The sequence below is a fragment of the Polyodon spathula genome, chromosome 4 (genome assembly GCF_017654505.1).
Source record: "Polyodon spathula isolate WHYD16114869_AA chromosome 4, ASM1765450v1, whole genome shotgun sequence".
Lineage (NCBI taxonomy): Eukaryota > Metazoa > Chordata > Actinopteri > Acipenseriformes > Polyodontidae > Polyodon > Polyodon spathula.
Genome location: NC_054537.1, coordinates 7,686,821 through 7,708,312, shown reverse-complemented (window position 1 = coordinate 7,708,312; position 21,492 = coordinate 7,686,821). Strand labels below are relative to the sequence as shown.

Genomic DNA, 21,492 nt, shown 5'->3' with positions numbered 1-21,492 from the left:
TCCTTGCGACCCCCATTGATGCCAGTGGGATTATCTCTTTTGATCTCTCTGAAGTCTAGAGCCTGTTCCCTTCTAGTCCACAGCATTGTTATCTCATTAGCTTGCAGTCATTGTTGGGCAGTTTGTAGACGCATCGTCTCTATCAGTGGTTAGCAGTACATGCAATTTGAACCAAACAGTCTGCTATCTGCAATATTAGTCTCTTTTCAGAAAAGAACACCAGTATAGCTCTGCTAGTCCACATGCGTAGCAAACCCCTAATCAATTCTCAATCCATGTTTTCCAACACTGAGTTTGGCTGTTCCTCACCCAGTTTTATTCCTCCTACACAACTGTTTCTGTTTCAGTTAATGATTGTGTTTCAACCTACATATTGAATTGACAATCATTAGCATGTTTGGTATAATTGTTTAATCTTACACCTGACTACATGCCTACAAAATCCCTGACTTTGTGCAAGTGTACCTAGAAGAATTGATGCTGTTAAGGTAAAGTTGTAAAGTAAGGTAAAATTGATGCTGTTTTGAAGGCAAAGGGTGGTCACACCAAATATGGATTTGATGTAGATTTTTCTTCTATTCACTCACTTTGCATTTTGTTAATTGATAAATATAAACTATTAACATGTCTATTTTTGAAAGCATTCTTACTTTTACAGCATTTTTTCACACCTGCCTAAAACACTTGTGTGTGTGTGTGTGTGTGTGTGTATATATATATATATATGTCAATTGTAAATCTAGTTCCTGGATGTACAGTGGTTAGTGTTTGTTTGCTTTATCTGTTCTGTTTTGGCCAATGTGCCCTTTTCTTTACAACATGTTTTGTTTGGTTAAATCATTTTGTTTTACAATAAATCTGCGCACCAGTGCATTGACTCACAGTACTGTGTCTCTGTATTTCCTGGTCTGATGTCACCCATCAGCCATCCTTACCGCACACAGATTAGCATATTTTTTGGACTAGCTAATGTTACTTTAGATAAAGTACAGTAGTCTCTGGCTAAGAAAGAACACCAAGAAAGAAAGTGATGGGCAGAATCTGGACTCTGTCATCACCCTTGTATGCAACGTCTTCTAGCTTCACAATCCTAATTGAAATATGCAGGTTAAGGTAACATATCCTGCAGACATGAGGTAATGGGCATTCTAATTAACTGGAGACTGGGCAATCCAATAACATATAGTACTTATACATATAAGAATGAATTGGGTGCTGGAAAACCCTGTAATGATGTCTTTGTTCTGTAGCCCATACAGAATATTGATACCTCACTTTAACATAATTAGTCCTACATCTGTAACCGTGGTGATTTCCTTTAACTATTGCGAAGGCTACACGTTGAATCATAGTGAATGGCAGGCAGGGTTTCCTTGCAATTTAAAAACTCCAGATTCTTTCTGCATTGTCGTGAGAATGTGATGCAGCAAGTACCTTCCTCACGCTATATGAAGGGCGACACGTTGGTACGGCTTTAAAAAGATGGATAAATCTCCTGATCACACTAAAAAGCTGCGCAAACCGACCAAAAATGATGTTTTAGGGGTTTTTTTTGCATGGAAACGTGCGAAAGCTGCACCTTCTGTTCACAAGACTTCAGCAGTGAAGATCCCTTTTGTGATGTAACCTCGCTCAGCTTTATACTATAACTAAAGGCCATACCAAGCAATTCTTTATTAACTACTGAGATCTGCTGGAAGTAGCCCTAGCAAGATTATTTGACCAAACAGGAAACATAAGCATACAGTACTAGGGGTTTAGTCCTCTTCATTCAGTGTTTTTTTTTTTTTTTTTTTTATTTATTTTTAAGCACTGCTCACACTGTTCACCACAAAGTCCCGGCCAGCACACTCCCCCAGAGATTAACACTATTCAGACTCTCAGGGTGGCACATGCCAAAACACAATAAAACAGAACAACTAACAATCTCTGATCTACATCATGCAACAAACCAATAAATGCAGCCACAAATAACTATTATGAACTGAAAAATACAGCAATATTTTCCCCGATACACCTTAGTCCCAGCATCAATTTAAATAATCTGCATATTACTCCTGGGTTTTCTCAGGAGCTGCCATAGAGAAAGCGCAAGTGGAAACCCAAATTACCCAAAAGGTATGACAAAAATACAGTGAGAAAAACGTATTTGTTTTTTTCATTGGAAATCCCACCACCAACTCAGCAGTGTCCTTATGAAAGGTAAAGGAAACCACGGTTACATTGATTTATACAGTTAATGATTTAATGTACTTTGTGAAAAAAAATTAATCTGCTTCTCCAGACTTATTGTAAATACAGAAAACTGAGTACAAAACAAGGGACTGTACTGTTAAAGCAACAAAATCACAAAAAATCATTAATTCCAGTAACATGTTTAAAAGAAACTGCACAATGAGCAAAGGAAGCAAGTTTAATCTGAAACCTCAAAGGCTGTACAGTAGATAAGGTTAACATTCCTTGTTAACAGTGATGCAAGATGGATTTCCATATGCTCGGAAGAAGTACTAACAGTTTAGCTGTCTAACATTATAATACAACACTCAGTTAAAAACACAATGTATAATAATATTCATCATCTGTTCAAATACAATTACAGTGCACCTGCTGGTGTGTTGACCTGCACAAGGAGAGGTAAATATATACATGGAATGCTGAGCATGACTGTACAAAGCCAACATCTAGAACAGACACTTCTAGAAACACACACAAAGAGATGCAACTTTCCCTGTTGCATCGTTTCAGTTTTTCACTAAATTCTTCACTTCTAGGTGTTGCAGATATACCTAACTGCATACTACCCCCCCCCCCCAGCCCACCACCAAATGACCAACATTTGAGTTCTGCATTTTAAATAAAAAAATCACACCCTGTTGCATCAGGAGTCACAATTAAACATTTGCTTCAGTAGTAAATCTGGACAAATACAGCAAGAAAATTCAACTCCACCCTAACTATACAAGTTTCAGTAACCCTCTACGAAGTAGTAGCCAAAGCCAGATAGCTTGTCCAGACAAACTGTCTCACACCCTACAAGCAAGGTGGAGTTCTTACACTAGGTACTGGGTGCATCATTACCTTCTGCATGTAACTTCTTAGAAATGCCGCATTTACAAAAAAAAAAAAAAAAAAACGTTTTTTAAAATGCCGGTAATAGTGTATTTTTAAAATGATCTTAACAGCAGTGAATTTATAAACCGCTGCCCTCAAACTAGTAAACCTACTGTAATGAGAACTGTTCCCCACTGCAGTTTTATTGTGTTTAATAATGTTGATGATAAATATCACCACTGGACCAGGGGGCATTTACTGTTAATCATTCAAATACCATTAGAATATACAACTATATAATCCACGTACTAAATGTGATTGTCAAAAAAAAAAAGCGCCAGGTTGCTGCAAAATATGCATATGTAGTTTTAAAAAGCAGTTGATTAAAATAATATATTAAGTTTTCATGTTTAAATAACATTAATTAATCTGTTCTTTATATGCAAAAAATGTACAACCTTTGACATTGCAGAAAAAGAATCCCTTTGGTTTCTAAAACTAATGTTAAAACAATACAAAGAAACAAGACCACACTGGCACAGTGCTGATTGGCAGTTAAACTGGTTAGCACTCCACTTGACAAGATAAGTTCTGTATATTTAAAAAAACAATCTAGTGTCAGTAACTGAATTCAGGTTAAATAAGACAGTAACAAGTTAAGGTGTTGTTTGAATGTTTTTTGAGCTTTTTAATGCCTTGAAGTAAGTGAAACGTTGCATGCATTTGAGAAAGTGAAATGTTGCATGCTTTTGAGAAAGTGAAATGTTTGTTCATCCCTTTTTGTTAAGAGTGCATCCAGCTCACTGGGACCCAGTGAGTCTCCACTTCCAGCTTTTTCAACACAGTCTTCATCTCATTAAAGGCTGTCACTAGATCATCGTTCACAATGACTTTTTCAAACAGATGGCCATGCTGGTTCTCCATCATCTGTGCTGCACTGATCATTTCCTGAAAATCTTCCTCCTGCAAGAAGCACCGTAAAAACAAAACAAATCCAATTACAACACTTTTCTAAATGTGAGCTCTCACACACATGCTGTTTACAGAAAAAAAAATTCCATGCAAGGAAGAAACCTCAGGGAATGTTTATTATTTCCTCTGAGGATTCTGTGCCTGGCTCAGGCTTGACTTTGGTTGGTTAGCACTGGTGCCAGTAATGCCTTGCTACTCTGAGATCAGACTGAAATGAGGACTGGCAGTGCTATTCAGAATACTTGGTTGATTCAAATAATGGATTCAATTATACAGTACACTTAGGTAAGGCGGGGCTTTGATAGTTTAGATCTCAACCAAGCTGACTGGTTGTTGACAGGACAGAAGCCAGTGAGGGGGTGGGGACAGTTTCATCCTTCCAGGTGAATTGACCCAGGAAGTGCAAGACAGTGAAAGCATTGTTTGCAAACAGAAATCTCTTTAGCCTAGAGTACTAAGATATCAAGTTTTCAAATAAAAATACAATTTGGTAAAACACATGTTTTTTTTTTTTCAAAACTGTACATTGAGAACTACATAACAAATGGATGCACATGGGGTAGAAAATGAATGGAACTAGTTTGTTAGCTATAACTAAATAAACTAAGGAGACAAAGGTTTTTATTTCTGAGATAGTTACACTCACACAGTTCTCAAACAAACTAGGTCATCTGTATTAACACAGCAATGTGCCCCCGAACGATAAGCAAAACCAGATCTGACTGACTCAAATAATGTTCCGTATACACACAAACTAGATGTTACAAGGAACAATTTGCATGTTATTGTTTTCTTTGTACTAAAGAGTCTTGTCGTCTGTGTCAGCATCTAAATCACACTGCAGTTTCTACTGAAAGGAAACATCTGTTGTAACCATGCTTGGCCCTGTCTGTCTATCTGAAGATGATCTTTTCAGGGTTGCACATGGCTTGAATAAATGAGTGTCATCTGGTTTTAACAGTGTAACCTCAACCATCACACGACACAAAAAACATGTACAGTTGCTTTCTATTTCTACCTAAAAGGATACTGCTAAAAAGAAAACTTAAAAACACCTGACACTGATCTTTTTTTAAAAGGAGCCCGAAAATCTGAAAAGTTCCTCCTCCCCCACCGGCTGCACCACGGACGGGGTTTTTACCGTGAAAGACTTTGCAGAGCCCCTGTCGTCTTTGCTGGAGATGACCTTGCCGTTTTTTCTGGTTTCTCGCAATCGTTCGATTGGCGGTGGCTTCACAAAAATCACAAAGGGTTTAAATTCTGATGTCCTTAAGTGTTTTATCGTCTGAAAATGAAAATATGACACAGTGTTAAACATGAACCAAGTTTTAAAGCAGCACCCATATAAACCCAGAGTTTGGTCACGCATTCAAATGCATCACACATGCTGTCCCAAAGGGTATCCAGTGAGCAAGTCTGAGGTCGAATCCTCTTCCTAGCTGCCACCCCCCCTCATATTTCCTTTACACTTCTACATGGAATAGACAACAGAAAGCCTCACATATTTCTGGTATGGAATGATGCCATACAAGCTTAGAAGGCAAAAATGTGGAAACCAGAGGCAATTATATTTTATATATATATATATATTTATATATATATATATATATATATATATTTTATATATATATATATATATTATATTTCTATGCAATTCCTGTTGCATAGGAATTTCACACATTCCAGGTTTTACTAGGAGTTTAATCAAACTTATGCAATGGAAGCCTTATTTACACCACTGTCTAGGAGTTTATATCTGGCTTTAAAATGGTTTGGGGGAAATCACTGTCACTGCATCTACATTTTGGACATTTATTTTATAAGAACGATTTACAGTGAAATATGCTAATTATGCCCTATCTGTTTAAAGCAACAACATGTTTAATGTTTAAACTGTTAATGAAAATAGGAAACCTAAATGGGCAAAGCATTTCAATAAATGAAAATGTTCTGTTTTATATATTACTGAAAATGAATAGGACAGTTTAAACATTCAGTCCAGGGCTCTTCATCTGGCAGCCCACAGGCTACGTCGGGCTTGCCGACAGTCAGCAAAAATGAACTAAAACAGAACTGGAAAACAAAAACAGCGATAGTAACCTTGTAAATCAATTTGTGATTCAGACGTGTGTCTGTCTTATTTTTGTATCTAGCAAAGCAGCGCGCAACACACCACCTCTTTCCAGTCACGAAGCCACTCTGCCAGTTCCACTGGGCTCTGCTTATTCTGCAGGGGGAAGGGGGGATTTTTGTTTTTTACTCCTGTTTGTATTAAGTTTTGTTTTTTTTCTGTCATATTTTGAAAGTGATATAAAACGTGTCTCGCTCGACTCTAGCTAGTAAGAACAGAAAACTTGATGGTAAAAATTGTACATTCAACAATGAGTGGACCAATACATTTTTAATTTACCAACCATTCGGAACGCAAAGCCAATGTGCTTCTCGTGCAGGGAACATGTGTCAGTAGTTTAGGAATACAATGTGATTAAGGTGGCTCAAGGAAAGAAGTGCAGTTTTTCGCACTGAAACTCATTATTAACTGTTACAGTATAGCAGTTATACTATTAACATGTCAGACACAAGCAAGGGAGCTGGTGCTGAGTGAATCTCGGATTGAACAACAGAGAGAGAGAGACAGTCACAACTCGACTGCTGTGCGTATGGGACAGGAGAATGTTGTTTACTTTTTTGTTGTGCTTTTATTTTTTTCATTATGCATTCATTTAAAAAATAGACTGCGAAATTGCACTGCACTGTCCTATAGACTTTATTCTGCATTCTATGCCTACACACACTGTACAATAGAGTACTTCTTGTTAAAGAAATGCCAGTTTAATGTGCATACATTCATGTAGATTTATTTTCCTAATCCATTGTTTTTTGAAGCATCAAATGTCACGAGTTGGGCAATTAACCAAACATAGAAACGTGATTTCATTGATTTCCCATATGCTACTGCTATCCCTTTCCACGAGACGAATCTGTTTGTTTTTACTTATTCAAGTTTTCATTTTTGTGTCAGAGGTGGATTAGAAACAAAGACAAGTTTATTTGCTTCAAGTGGCACACTCACATATTGTGTAAGGAATGTTGTGTGCACATTTTTACTATTTTTTTCACTCAAATTCCCTTACAACCACATTGAGTTATCACTCTATTATATTTAGTGCTATATTATAGTATATAATAGTATAACAGTTACACTATTAATGTCACTATTAAAATGTATGTAATGACACTCTGTTGAATAGTCACATTGTTCTATTATTAAATCATTACTCATGTGGTAAAAAGTGTAACTCTTGTTCAATATACTAACATTACATTACATCAGCCCTGATTTAGTCTATTAAAAACTTACAGCTTTAAAAACGTATTAGAGAGACAAGACGAGGCTTCTGGTCTGCAAAGCGCTGGAATTCCTGCAATCTTTACTAGAATATATCCAAAACTCAGCAGCCATGAAATATGGGACACTTTGAAAGGCCTTCATTGCCACCCAGATGTAGAAAGGCCAAAAAGGAAATTTAAAAATATTTTTTAGAAAACATTGTTTAACATCTCAACCACCAATCTATACCAACAACCAAAAAGAGCAACAAAAAAAAAGCAATTTTCTTAATGGACATTTCAAAGCAGATCACACATTGCAATAGGCAAAAGGAAGCTTGAATCAACCAAAAACTGTGAAAAAAATGTTTAAAAAAGCCATTCTGTTGGCCATTAGTATTAACGAAGAACAGAGGAAAACGTTAAGCTGTTTCTTACATGTGACTGCACATCCAACAAGCACACCTTGTTCTTCATCAATACTGAGCGAATAGAGTCAAGGCTGGTTCCATAATAATTTCCTTTGTATTCACCATGTTCGATAAACCTGTGTAAGCAAATACACCACAGAGTCAGTAATGCGTCATTCTAGCAAGTTTACTATGAAGACAACATAATCTGATGCTGAACACTAAAATAAATGTGGACAACCAATTAGACATGGCAGTTACTGTGGTACCAAAACATTCAATTATTTTTGAAGTGGTATGTGCTGCAATAAAGACCTACAGAAAATCACATGATCAGTTTGTTTTTTACTGAAATAAATATCTGCCGTTTTTCTGAAAGCTGGTAAATGAAACTCTAATATTCCCCTGGTTTTGTAAGCAATACAACATGCACGAGAATAAGCAATTGAAACATGAACACGTTTAAACTTGAAGCCCACATTTGACAACTTGATTTAATATTTTAATTTGATCCTCTTCTGGTTACCTCAGTGCCAGTGAGAAAGGGTTAAACACAGACCACAAATCGAAAATACCACAGCCACGAGTCATTTCTTTAATTAAAACTGTACTCTTTTACTATAGGCAATAATTAAATAAAACCAGAGATTTCTGTTATCGGAAACATCAGGGTATAGTTTCCTAAGTTGTAGCATATTTCAGTAGAACACAATTCCAGACATTTTGGCACAATAACGTTTTATGTAATCTTCTACGTTATACTTTAAATCAGTAACACCTGTTTGTTTTAAAGGTAAAAATGCAAATGCCAAGGCTGGCCTAATGCACATTTCCTGAATGAGTTTAGGCAAACAAATATTTTTCCATCACATAATCTTATTTATACAAATGGATGGCTGTAATAAAATATTATTTTCAAATCCCTGTGCACAATATTGTTTTCTGTACGTGCCCAAGCAGGACCATACATTAATATATTTAAAATATAAGGCTGATGTATGGCCAAAACCATGTACCATATAAACCTCTGAAATAAGCAGAAACCCGTACCGTGGTTTTATCCACCTATTATTTTAAATGGTCAGAAAAAGATTTACTGTAAAAAAAACAAAAACAAAAAAAAAACAAAACAAAAAAAAAAGGGTATGCTTGTTTTCTTGTTCAAAGATTTGCGGTTCATTTCAGAAAACACTGACGCAGTCACGCAAGATATGTGAAATGGAAAATGTTTCAATTGGCACAAGGACCAGTGACTGGCACAAGATTTTCCTACTTCAGAAAGTTGTTTTTACCACAGTATGGTGCAACAACTTGTTGTTGACATCCAAACAGATACAAGCTTTGCATAAGACTTCGTTCATATGGAGTTCCATACGCAATAGCCCATAAACACATTCTATGCATATTGCAGACATTACATTGTAGTCATTGCATCATCTCTTTCTAGCAAGTCGACTGTATGCCAAGAATATTATTATTATTATTATTATTATTACGGTCGGCAGTGGAATAGCCTGTACTCCAACCGGTGACCTCCAGGCTATAGGGCACTCCACTCGGAGTGCCTTAACCAGATCGCCTTTATTTTTTAGGAATACTGTAAGTGTCGCAGTGTTCAAACCTCCTCTCCCCCTCCCCTGGGGTTTGATGCCAAGCTTTGGATACAAGTAGTTTTAATTGTCTCAGTGTACTTCCTACATGTTGGTAAAGGGTAAAGGCATTGTTATAGTCTTAAAAATGAGAATACACTGTGGCTTAAATTAAAACAATTTTGGAAGCTGACATAATTAGAATGCAGCAAATAAACCAGGACCCAGGAGCAAAACGTGAGATCAAATTGTTAAGGTAATCAGTGGCAACTGGAAGCTTTAAAATCAATTCCGTGCCAGTGTACTGTACGGTTTCTAAAGCGGGATTGATATGTTGAAATCCCGACAACAATAATAATAATGATAATAATAGGGGGTCGAAAGAGTTATGCTGTTAAGCACAAAATATCTTTAGCTTTCAACCGCAGAGATGGCTGCGCTCCAGTGGGTTCACTGATTTAGTTCAGTGTTTAGGAAGCCATTTGAGATCCTTTATTAATGTGGCACATAAATTCAAGTTCACTGCACTCCGCTTGGGCGGTAAGCCGTGTAGGCTGGGTGTGGTGTACAATGCCTACTTGTTGTTTTGTATATCTGTCTCAAACAGGTGCTTGGAGATGAAGTGGTATTCCACACCGTCAGTCTCCTGGCTCCTCTTTGCTCTCGTGGTGTCTGTGAATCAAATGGAGAAAACAAAAGAAACTGAGGGAAACACAAGTAGTTTTGGAATAATACAATTCAATACACACTGTACAGTAAAAAAAAAAAAAAAAAAAAAAAGATAAAGTAATTCCATCTGATTAGCATTGTGCTGACATTCAAGTTACTGCCATGTATAAAATACACAGATATGTGCTGGCAGTCATAAACGCAGCTGCAGTCACTCACTGTGGTTTAAATGGCCTACTTTTTCTTACCAATTGAAGCAAACACAAATATATATTAAAAAAAAAAAAAAAACCAAACAAACACACACGCTTTTCTTTTCAAGTAATACAGAATGAACCAAATTACACCAAGAATAAATACTGTATCACATTTGCAAGTGATTAAAACAGACCAAAAAAAGAAAGAAAGAAAAAAACAAGATTGCAGTGGTATTTCAATGCAACTTCGCTACATCAAAGGCTGGACTTGGAATGACCCATATCCACTGTGCACTCACATGTAACAAACACAACACTGTTATTGAAACCATTAGGACATATTTGCACACAACTTTCTAAATAAGCAATTGCTCTGTAACTGAATTACATCAAATCAAATATAATCAAATGTAATTCATTTTAGCATGTCAACCTTTTAATTTTTTTTATTTTAATTTTTTTTACAAAAATGTCACGGCAACTCTCGTGTCTCTTTTCAGTACCACTGCTGGATCTCATTTAGAAACATGGCAAGCTGTCATTTGGTCCTTGCAGAAAAAGGAGCTGCTTTGAGGCCCAGAATATGAGGCAGTGGAATGGCATGTAGTCAGGGGTAGAAAAACTATTTCCTCCATCAAGCAAGACTGTCAGGCTGGCCGTGAAAAGCTACAATTATACAAGAAAAGAAATAAAATTGTGCTGGAAAAGGAAACCCTCCCATGCTGGGAGCAGCTCTTAAGAAGAAGTTGCTGACTGTTAAACACTGATCTCCTCCCAAATTATTTATACTTCAAATTATCCACTCTGATAAAAGAAAAAAATACAAATTAAAAAAAATTACAATATTAAACCCGTTGGTACAAAAGCAATGATTTTCCTCCAAGTCTTGGCTGATTTAAACACTGTAGGGCAGTAACTTGACCTCTTTGCCTCCAAACCAAGGTAGGGCACACTGTGTGTTCAATGTCTGTTTTAAAATGTGATGTGTCCGTGGCCGTAACTAACTACGAGGGCACCGAGGTCATGTCCTCAGTTGTTTCTTTTTGCATCATCAATGCTAATGCGCATGTAAAAATTCTGGCAAAGCACAAGACACTCAATTTTCTCTCTTGGTTTGCTCTGTAACATAGATTTGGAGGTTAAAAGTCAGTACCAAGCAGTCATATAAATACTGCCAGCTATAGCTTGAAACCTAAGTTTGACCTCGCTAGAATGTCAGCTCTGGTGAAGACTGGATGTGTCTGAGTTTGGTCCAGCGGGTAGATTTTTTTCATGCATAGAGAGGTGCACTAATGAGGGTGGTTAAAGTAGTTTACTGTAGAAATGAAGCAAAAACAGTACATATAAAAACCATCATACAGGGTGCTGTACAAATAGAAACTACGACTGTGCATATTTAGCTAGTGTAGCAGGCTATTAATCTGCAGGCTCTAGGACATTGTCTAATAAGGATCAGGTGGGACTAGTTAGGATCCTATATATAACATTTTCTTTAATTTAGTCGTTGCCAATGATTTTTACCCCATTTTTCTCCCCAATTTAGAATTGCCAATTGTGTTATTATTAATCCATGTTCACTGCTGCAACCCCACGGAAAAACTTGCGTCCTCTGAAACGTGCTCCTGCCAAGCCGTCTTTTTTCGCGCTGCGGATCCACAGCGAAGCCATCACACCTGTAGTGTCGGAGGACAACACAGATCTGAATGGCTGCACTGCACACCCACAGGCCACAGTGGTGTGGGCTGAACCGTGGACTCCCTGGCGACCCAAGCCCTCCCTACACACATACATACATACATACACACATATATACGTACATACATACACACACACAGAGCATCAAAATAAACTTATCACTATTATAACAGGTATTTTTGAAAAAAAAAAAAAGGTATAAATAATAGACATTGACAAAATGTTTTTCGTTTCTTCTTAATCACTCGATCATTTATCCTTGACCATAACATGCTTGAGTGACTGACTGAAGCAAATGCACTTAATCACCTAATTAGTGAGATAGCTGATTGGACACTGGATATGGAGTAATTTCGGCTGTTTAATTCAGAGAAAATCAGGAGGAAAAAAGCCTGTCAAGCCTGTCAAGAGAGCAGCTCCTTCGTGCAATTGGCATGTTGGAGGCTGGACTAGCGCAGCGTACTGTGGCTCGCAGTCTTCGATGCTCACAGCCAGCAATTTCAAACATGGAGAGACTGTATAACCAGACACACTCTGTCAATAACAGGCCACCAACTGGGAGATCAAGAGCCTCAACACCTGCCCAAGATCGACAGATCATTTTGAGCATCTTTGTGATGTCAACTGATAATCAGCACAATAAAAAAAAGTCACTACCTGCTCTACAACAGTTTGTCATTTTTCGATCACCTCGATTGAATTTTATCGAAATATAAGTGATAAGTTTCTTTTGATACTCAAATATAAGTGATATGTTTCTTTTGATGCTCAGTACATAAACACACACACACCAGCTCGGAGCCATCATTTTCTATAAAGTAAAACATACTGGACATGCATAAGTTTGCAGTGCACTACATGTCAATTGCAATTAATCTTTTTTTTTTTTGTCACCAGATTTACAAAGAAACATGTTCCAGCTATTGGAAAGTCTAGGTGATACTCACGTGGCACTGTCACTCCGTAATGCTGGGGATCGGAAACCAGCAGTTTCCTTTTCAGCTCATTCAATCCCACTCCCACAGGACCTGGAGGAACAAAACACTTTTCACAGCAAGAGCGTCTGTTGCGGGGAAACATAGCAAATCAGGGAAACATACCAACAACTCATTTGTCTGGTGTTTCATGCAGACTTGCAAAGTTAATGCCTACATTACAATTTTTTTTTTTTTTTTTTTTTTTTTTATAAAACTCCTGTTGTTTTTTGCATCAAAGTGACAGGAAATCAACATGCTGTTTATTCCAGATGGCTAACTAAGAAGTGAGTATATAATATCGCTGATTTAATGTCTGAGTAAACACACTTCTATGTGTTGTCAAAATACAAACTTTGGCAACAATAGATTGGTCTGTTTTCTGACATTTCAACTCTTGAACCCACTTATTGAAGCAGTTATAAAATAATCTATCTGACATTTGTTTGGTGGATACCAATTTCTTCAATATACAATACACGGGTGAAAGTGGCAAATGATCATTTTGACTGAAACTCGTGGGACAGGTGAGTGTTTCATTCTAAAAGCAGCACAACAATTCAGTATTTTAATCAATGTCAGAAGCAATGGTCAAAGAATTTTGCGTTTCAGTCATAGGCGCCTAACTTTGTTAAACAGTAAGCGGCAAACTGAAGGTTTGAACTGCTGAGTTTTATTTATTTTGTTAACAATTAAGAAGCTCAAGAAACCAAGCAAACCTTGCTGTTGTGAAATTACAGTTTCAGTGCAAACCTACAAAACTGGGCAGATGTTTCACCATAAAATGTATAGTATGTATTACTGAGCATGTATTAAATGCAAATGCATGCAAGTCTCTACACAGTGCTAGACCTAGAATCCCCACATGTAGTTTATTAAAGGAAAGTATTAAACAAAGAAAAGCAAGTACTGCTTGTTAGAAGGTAATTATATAGGCAGTTCAAAACACGTGCCATGTCAAAAAAAAAAAAACTGTTTTTACTATATATATATATATATATATATATATAAAAAAAAAAAAAGACTTCTCTGAAACAAATGCAAAGAATAAAATTATTTTTTGCCGAATAAAACCATTTCAACAGTATAAACTTAGTTGCAGGAAGGACCAGTCAAGAGTGGTTTCTTGTTTCATACCTTTGTGCTTGCTTCTGAACATGGTCCACTGAGTTAAGGGGCAAAACAATAATGTAACTGCTGCTAGTGCAACAAGTCATTTCTTGCTAGTTCTAAAATATTTATATTTTTACTTTTAATATTCTGGCAAGTTGTACACTTGGTACATTATTTATGTATTTAACCATTGCTAAACAGCAGGGAGAGTACAAGCAAACATTTTAATTACCTTACGATTCAGGTGTGTGCCTTTAAAGAGTCAACTACTGTCATTATTTATACACAAATAAGCTTACCTGACTTGAAAAACGTCTCAAGCAAACGTCTTTGCTTTAATGAGTAGTACACAATAAGCTTCAATACGAAAGCTGAAAATTAACTTTAATAAAGAAATACGTTTTTAGTGAAAAAACAAAACATTTCTAAAGTGAAAAGGGGATTCTGTTATTTTGCAATAGCACGGCTTCAGCGTATTGCCAGTGTTTAACCTCAGTAACATTTCATTTAAACCCGTTCATGGCCCTGCAGCAACATGAACCTACTAACGTCCTTATTTAAAAATAAAATACATAAACAACCGTCAGAATATAACTTAATTAATAGAGAATAAAACAAACTAAACTAAGAATTATCTGGCCTACATTTAATTCATCATTTTTTGGTACTATCCAAACTGCACACTTCTGTTACAGTCACGCCGCTACTCAAGCTCAACTATGGTGGGTCAAACCAATGTTTGTGTAGGGGTCATTTTATTGTGGATTTTCTTTTATTTATTTTTAATTTTGGACTTATGGCATCTTATGAATGACTTTCCTTTTTTTTATTTATTTTTTTTAAAACAGTTTATAGGCAAAACCATAACAAAACACTGAACAACAGTGTGTTTACACCGATCTAAAAAAAACAGGAGTGGCAAAATATACCGTTTGCCTCCCGTGTGCCCTTTGGGTTAGTCGCCTATGGTCTCAATCAAGTTACAGTTCAACAGGACAAAAATATACTAAAAGTTCCCAAGTACATGAGAAACCATTACCCCCTCCTCTCCCAGATTTTTTTTGGCGTTTCTACACGAATCATTGGAATGGATTTGGGAGAGGCCATTTTCAGGCAATTCCGTCTACAGACAGAGCAGTTTCACCCATGACAATACTCTCTACACACCATGTCAAGTAACAGCTCGGCTCTGCATAAATGACATGTCGTGTGCATATTCAATCGACTGCTTAATTATTTCCAATATACAATTGTTTTCACTGCCATTTTTTTTTTTTTTTTTTTTTTTTTAAAACCCTAAATTGTTAGGGCTTTTCACGACTAGTAACAGAAACGGGACTCCAGTTACAATCTGCTACAGGTATGTATTTTTTAATCTTTGGTCCTCTAAATTCTGGGCTGTCCCGAGCTGTACAAAGTCCTTGATGACATGCACATAAAGTGTAGCCTTGGCCCACATCTCTGTTGGGCTTTGAGATGAATTTACAGCATTGGCTCACTTTATAAAACAAAGTTCATGTTCACACAAATAGCTCACAGCTACATAAAGACAGCAATCAATCTTCTTGAGTTTTTATAAAGAAATTCAGTACAGCTCACACTTGATTTATTAAGAAAAGGAAGTGGAGTTCATTTAAAATGTGTTTCAAAAAGACCACAAGGCATGTGGTGCTACTGTACAAAAATGCAATGCATCACGAGCAGCAGGGCTCTCAATGTTGTTCTAGGTGCTGCGCTCACTCAAGCATGTGAATACATGTTTGTATGACCCCTATCTCAGCAGGGGACTGGTAGGTGGCTGCACTCAAGTGTTGTTCATGCGACACGTTTGTTTGTTAGAAACAAAGCTCAGCCGTTTCCGTGGACATGGCTCTTTTCAAGGCTGATATTAAACCACTACCGAATGACAAATTACCCACACTGTGACACAATTGTAACTTCATTTAAATATAGTTCCAGTTTAAACATTTCTCTAATGATTTTTTGCCACTGCAATTTCAGATAAGACTGTAAACATTCTTAAAATTCCATGAAGTTGATTTATGAGGATTTCAAAACATGCTTATTAAACTATTCAGTTAGTCAGACCACAGTCCATTTTGAAATGTGCATGGAATGTTATCCGTAATAACCAAGTAGGTATCTGGAAACTTATTAGTACAATGCAACATTATACCATAGTCTGTACTCTTCCTCCTCAAAAAAGAAAGTGCAGTATAAAAATCAAACAACAAAAAGGGTTTTCTTGTTTTTTATTTTCTTATACTGCACTTTTCTATTCCTGGGAATTTAATACGTATGAGTTGCTGAGTAAAACAACTGCCAGTAAAAGCGTCAAACTTAATTTCTGTACTCAGAGGGATTTGCTTTAGTATTTGGATTTAATAACTTCCAGGCTAAGTGCTGAACACATCAGGTGTAGTTACTTGTGAGGGTCTGTAAGAAGTGTTCCTCTTCTCCAGTAAACCTTTCAGTCACAACTTCAAACATCTCCTCAGCAAGGGCCTTTGAGGCGAGCCTGCTCCGCGAAACTTCAACTGCGAGTCAAAACTGAACCCAGAACAAGAATGACCGGCTAAGCCCATTATTATCTGAAGAAATGAAAACTGTATACATCATTCATAAGATGTCACTTCCAATAAATCCTTGTTTCATTTGCTAGTCACAAATCCATGAACACTATTACATTAAATAACAAGGTTGCTTATACAAAGGATGGGAGGAGTTTTTTTACCTCCACAACTTCAGTCTATTTAAATCAACACATCTGACACAAGCTATTAAACACTTTAGATATTACAGTGCTGTGTAAATGCTGACCCCAACATGACTGCTGACTTGCTATGACAGAATCCCTGCAACATACATCTCTTCAGTTACAATGAGCATGACAGCAGCTATGACAGAGCAGTCACAGAATTCCCTGAAGGATTTAAATGCACTGAAACCATTGAATGGTGAAATATCACTTACACAGGAAAAAATGTAAAGACTTTACACTTGCAGACTCCTCACTTTGAATCAGTGCTAGTAACTTGGCTGCCACTACCGACCATCGTGCACTGCTATACACAGTTTGAAGATGCTCTAGTTTAGGTACCATTATTTATTGATTTATCTTTATTATACACACACAAATATATATATATATATATAATATATATATATATATATATATATATATATATATATATATATATACACACACAACACACACACACACACACACACACACACACATTTCAAAAAATTCCTGGCCTCCTCAGTTTCCATTTTGGAATGTAAAGCTGAATGGAAAACTAAATGGAAAGCATGCTGGCCAAGCTAAGCTAAGCACGGCCTCTCCATCGTCATCTTCAGATGAGTACTCCCTGTTTCTTGGCCCATTTTCCATCCTGGAATTTAAAACAGTGTGGTGTCAAAAATGACTTTGCAAAGCCAGAGCCCAAAGGAAAATAAATACCAGAGATATATAAAGCAGATCATTCTTCTTTCATTGTGTTGGGTGTGACAAAGCTACTAGGTGCTCTCAGAGTTACTTATTAAATTAAAATGACAGTGAAGGCGCTCCATGCGGTTGTGTCCTATAGCCAGGAGATTGCAGGTTCGAATCCAGGCTATGTCACTGCCGACTGTGACCGGGAGTTCCTAGGGGGTGGAGCACAATTGGCTCAGCGCCGCCTAGGGGGAGGGAGGGAGACGTTGGCCACGGTGTCCTCGGCTCACCACGCACCAGCGACCACTGTGATGTGGCCGGGCACCTGCGGGCTTGTATGTGAGCTGCCCAGAGCTGCGTTGCCCTCTGACACTGCAACTCTGGATAACTGTATGGTGAGTCTGCAGTGTGTAAAAGATGCGGGCGGCTGACGGCAGTGTGTAAAGGATGCGGGCGGCTGACGGCAGTGTGTAAAGGATGCGGGCGGCTGACGGCAGTGTGTAAAGGATGCGGGCGGCTGACGGCAGTGTGTAAAGGATGCGGGCGGCTGACGGCAGTGTGTAAAGGATGCGGGCGGCTGACGGCACGCTTCAGAGGACAGCGTGTGCTCAACTTCGCCCCTCCCGAGTCAGCGCAGGGGTGGTAGCGGTGAGCTGAGCCTAAAAATAATTGGACGAGTCTAAATTGGGGAGAAAATAATAAAAAAAATTAATAAAACTGGCGACGACTAAATTAAAAAAACCCCAAAAAAAGCAAACAACTTAAATCGTATCGCGTAACAAACCGAGCATAGTCTGGAACCATTCCCAGCTGAAGCACAAGACAAAAAAAGGTTATTTTTGTTCAGTTTGTCACCTACCACAGAACTGTATCAGAGACGTTTCTCACCTGTGTCAGTTCTAAATGTCTCTCTATTGCTTCTCATTATTTTACATGTTAAACTATCCTAACAGCTGCGCTCCTTTTAGCAAACTGTATTGTAGCAGGGCAGACAGGGCTTGTTTAAAGTGATCACCCGGAACTATACATGAGGGGTGTCGAGTTCCTAAGAGGTGAAACAGCATCAGGATTCCTGAAAACAAGGCATGGATACTGGTGTACCAAACTTTCTATAACCTGCAGTGGTACCCGATATATATTTTGCTATATTGGTGCTTCTTTAAAACTGTGAATCTGAAATGTACATATTGAATAGAAGTGCTTACAGATACCCTTAGGATTAATGGACTATATTAGCTCTATCCCTTTAAATACACTGGAGGCAGGATCTGTTTTAGTACTGTAGGAGGTGTCAACAAGCTATTGAGCCAAATGGTACTGTGACTGTTAAGGGCGATGGCCATTGCTGTGGGTTATTTTACAAGGAGCACCTCTGCTCATGTGACCTCACTTCAGTTTTACTGAACAAAACATTTAAAAACAGCTAAGCCTTCCTATCAGGATCACAGCAGAGGAAAGCAAACCCTCTAAAAGACAAATGGGTTCCCCCAATACGTCACCCTATTGCAGAGGATCTGACAGTGGTTTCCAGTTCTTAAGTCATTGTAGTTTACATTTGAAATTTCCACCTACTCCATACTTAAACAAAAACATGTTTTTGTAATTGACACTTATAAATATCACACTGTGGGTCCTGATGTACGTACAATGTTGTCTAACAAAAAAAAAAAAACATTTTTGAAGAGAGGGAGCATTTACCAGCTACACTTGTTAAAGCGATACTGTAACTTATAGTAAATGCATTTTGTTTCAGGCCCTGATAGGTCCTTTAAAAACAGATACCAGGCAGCCGTACACAGTTGATACTGCATATGAAGCAAGTGTCCACTGACTGGGAACCTTCTATAAAAAACTCTACCAACAATGCCATAAAATCAAGAATAACTAAGTAGCTACAGAGGTAGCATCTACACCAGGCAAGTGCCCAATCCTTTTATCTGGGCAAGTTCACCAAACACCTTTTTAATATCAGGAAATTGTGATTCACACATCATACTTCAAGGACATGTCCAAAAAGCCTACAATGTAATAATAATAACAACTGTACAATTAAATACATTTGATCAAAACTAAATGATGATTAAAGTGCAATAACGTAGTAATTGCTTTGAAAAGTCTTGGTTATTAGGGGTAGGGTTCAGTGAAGAGCCTATGAGGTTTTATTTAGTTATTATGAAGCACGAGACTTAAGCGACACTCAGAATCTCTCTAGGATTTGTCTGTATACACAGTACATGCTGGAGCAATGCACCCTATTTATCATGCACAGGAAGTTTGCTGAAACTTTCCTGCTGTCTGTGTTGTTAGAGCCACGCATGCAGACCACTATTTTTTGTATTGATGAAAAATAAGCAGAAAATTTTGTTTGTGTAATTTTTCCAGGTGTAATGCATTCTGTCACTTCTATAACAAAGACATATTTAATATACCATTCCTGTTATACCATACTTACACCTAAATGATAGCATTTCTTTCTCTTACTTTCTTCTTTTTGAAAATGGCACTGGGGCCGTGGTCTCTACATAGGAATATATAACAGGACTATGTTTCTATACACTGTCAGGTCAGGCATTTATATGCCAAATCTATCAGCTTTTGCACTCTGATTTGATGCCTTGCATTACAATATTTTTTTCAAGCAATAAACCATCTGTATCAGTACAACCCTAACTCCCATCCAAGGCCCAGAAAGGGATTTCCAGTGTGTTGGAATAATGTGCTAACCCGTGCTGCATTGCATTCCTCTCAGAGTACCATCACAGCTGACCATGTGCTTACCAACCAGCACCACCAGCCTGTACTTGTCACTGGACTGTCTCCGGTACGGGGTCACCTCTTCGTATGTCGGTACATCAGCCATGTCGTAATGCTCGCTCTTCTGGCACTCGTACATCGACTTGTTTGTTTTTCTGTCTTTTCTGCTGAGTCGAAAGCTTCTCCGTAAACCAGCTGCAAAATAAACATAGTTTCAGAGTCTTTTGAGGACAGCTAGAACGTACAACATTACAAATGAAAAAACTAGATGACCACACAAAAAACATGACCCACTTAGAAACTCGCAGTTCAACTGCTTTTCAGTAAGGATCTGGACCTTGGTTGTATCAGACTGTCTACTAAGTTTCAAGTAGTTTTGTGGAAATGTATTGAAGTTATTGTGGTAACTGTCAGCAGTAACAGATTTTTTACCACTTCCAACAGCTTTCCAAATGGGGTCTAAATGTTGGTTCTATAGTATCTAACTTTCTATTAAACACAACTAATGTACAGTATACTGTGGTAACATCTCTGGCAAAAGGATGACTGGTAGAAAACACAGCGATTACTACTGTATATAGAAAACAATTTATATGAATGGCAATAAAAACAAATTATGACAGACAACAGGGAAACAATGGCTACAGTCAGCTTTCTTATGTCACTCTGCTATGCTATTGTAACTCTGCTATTATATTATGTCACTCTGCTATGATATTGTAAAGTTACTTGAATTTCAGGAAGCCAGATCTTTACCAAACTGCTCTTGAATTCACACTTTGACTGCTCTACATTTGGTTGACACTGCTGTAAAATAGAGTTGCTGAGGCAATATAGAGTGATACAGCATGTGCAGGAAAGAGCTATGACAAACAATTAACCACAGTAACCTTGTAGTTTGTGGTTGGTTGCACCTGAGAGAAGTAACATTACTATAATTAACACTGACAATTGACAATTCTAATTCGCAACGTAATACAAACAAACTGTAGTCACAAACGCTCTGAGCCAACTAGAGTATAAAAGACTAGGCATAGAGGTGGCACAGACGAGAGAAGCTCCCAATACCTCCAGATCATCAGGACCATGCGCCTGAGGCTTTCTCCAACTGAACATTGCCTTATCTCTGTTAATGCTAGTGGCACGTATTGTATCTAAACAATAATCTTCAATGCAGTATGTAATATTTGGTACTTTTAACTAATAAATGGTAAATATTGTTAAGATTTGAAAAATAGACTGGTCTCACCCTTAGTGTAACAAAGTACACCACCCCTTGTTATACTGCCCCTCGCTATACTG

At 37.6% G+C, this 21,492-nt stretch overlaps 1 protein-coding gene across 5 annotated transcripts in view; it reads right to left on the bottom strand.

Moving 5' to 3' along the window:
• Positions 1-695: 695 nt before the first annotated feature.
• The window catches only part of LOC121314110 (MAGUK p55 subfamily member 7-like), a 147,647-nt gene continuing 126,850 nt past the window's right edge, over positions 696-21,492 (bottom strand). For all 5 annotated transcript variants that reach the window (XM_041247025.1, XM_041247021.1, XM_041247022.1 and 2 more), the window contains 6 exons: positions 20,215-20,385; positions 12,861-12,941; positions 9,931-10,024; positions 7,792-7,900; positions 5,165-5,308; positions 696-4,014 (listed from right to left, as the gene is read on the bottom strand). In XM_041247025.1, the coding sequence (XP_041102959.1) occupies positions 3,835-4,014; positions 5,165-5,308; positions 7,792-7,900; positions 9,931-10,024; positions 12,861-12,941; positions 20,215-20,385 (779 nt within the window). In that variant the 3' untranslated portion in view covers positions 696-3,834. The remainder of the gene's footprint in view (positions 4,015-5,164; positions 5,309-7,791; positions 7,901-9,930; positions 10,025-12,860; positions 12,942-20,214; positions 20,386-21,492) is intronic.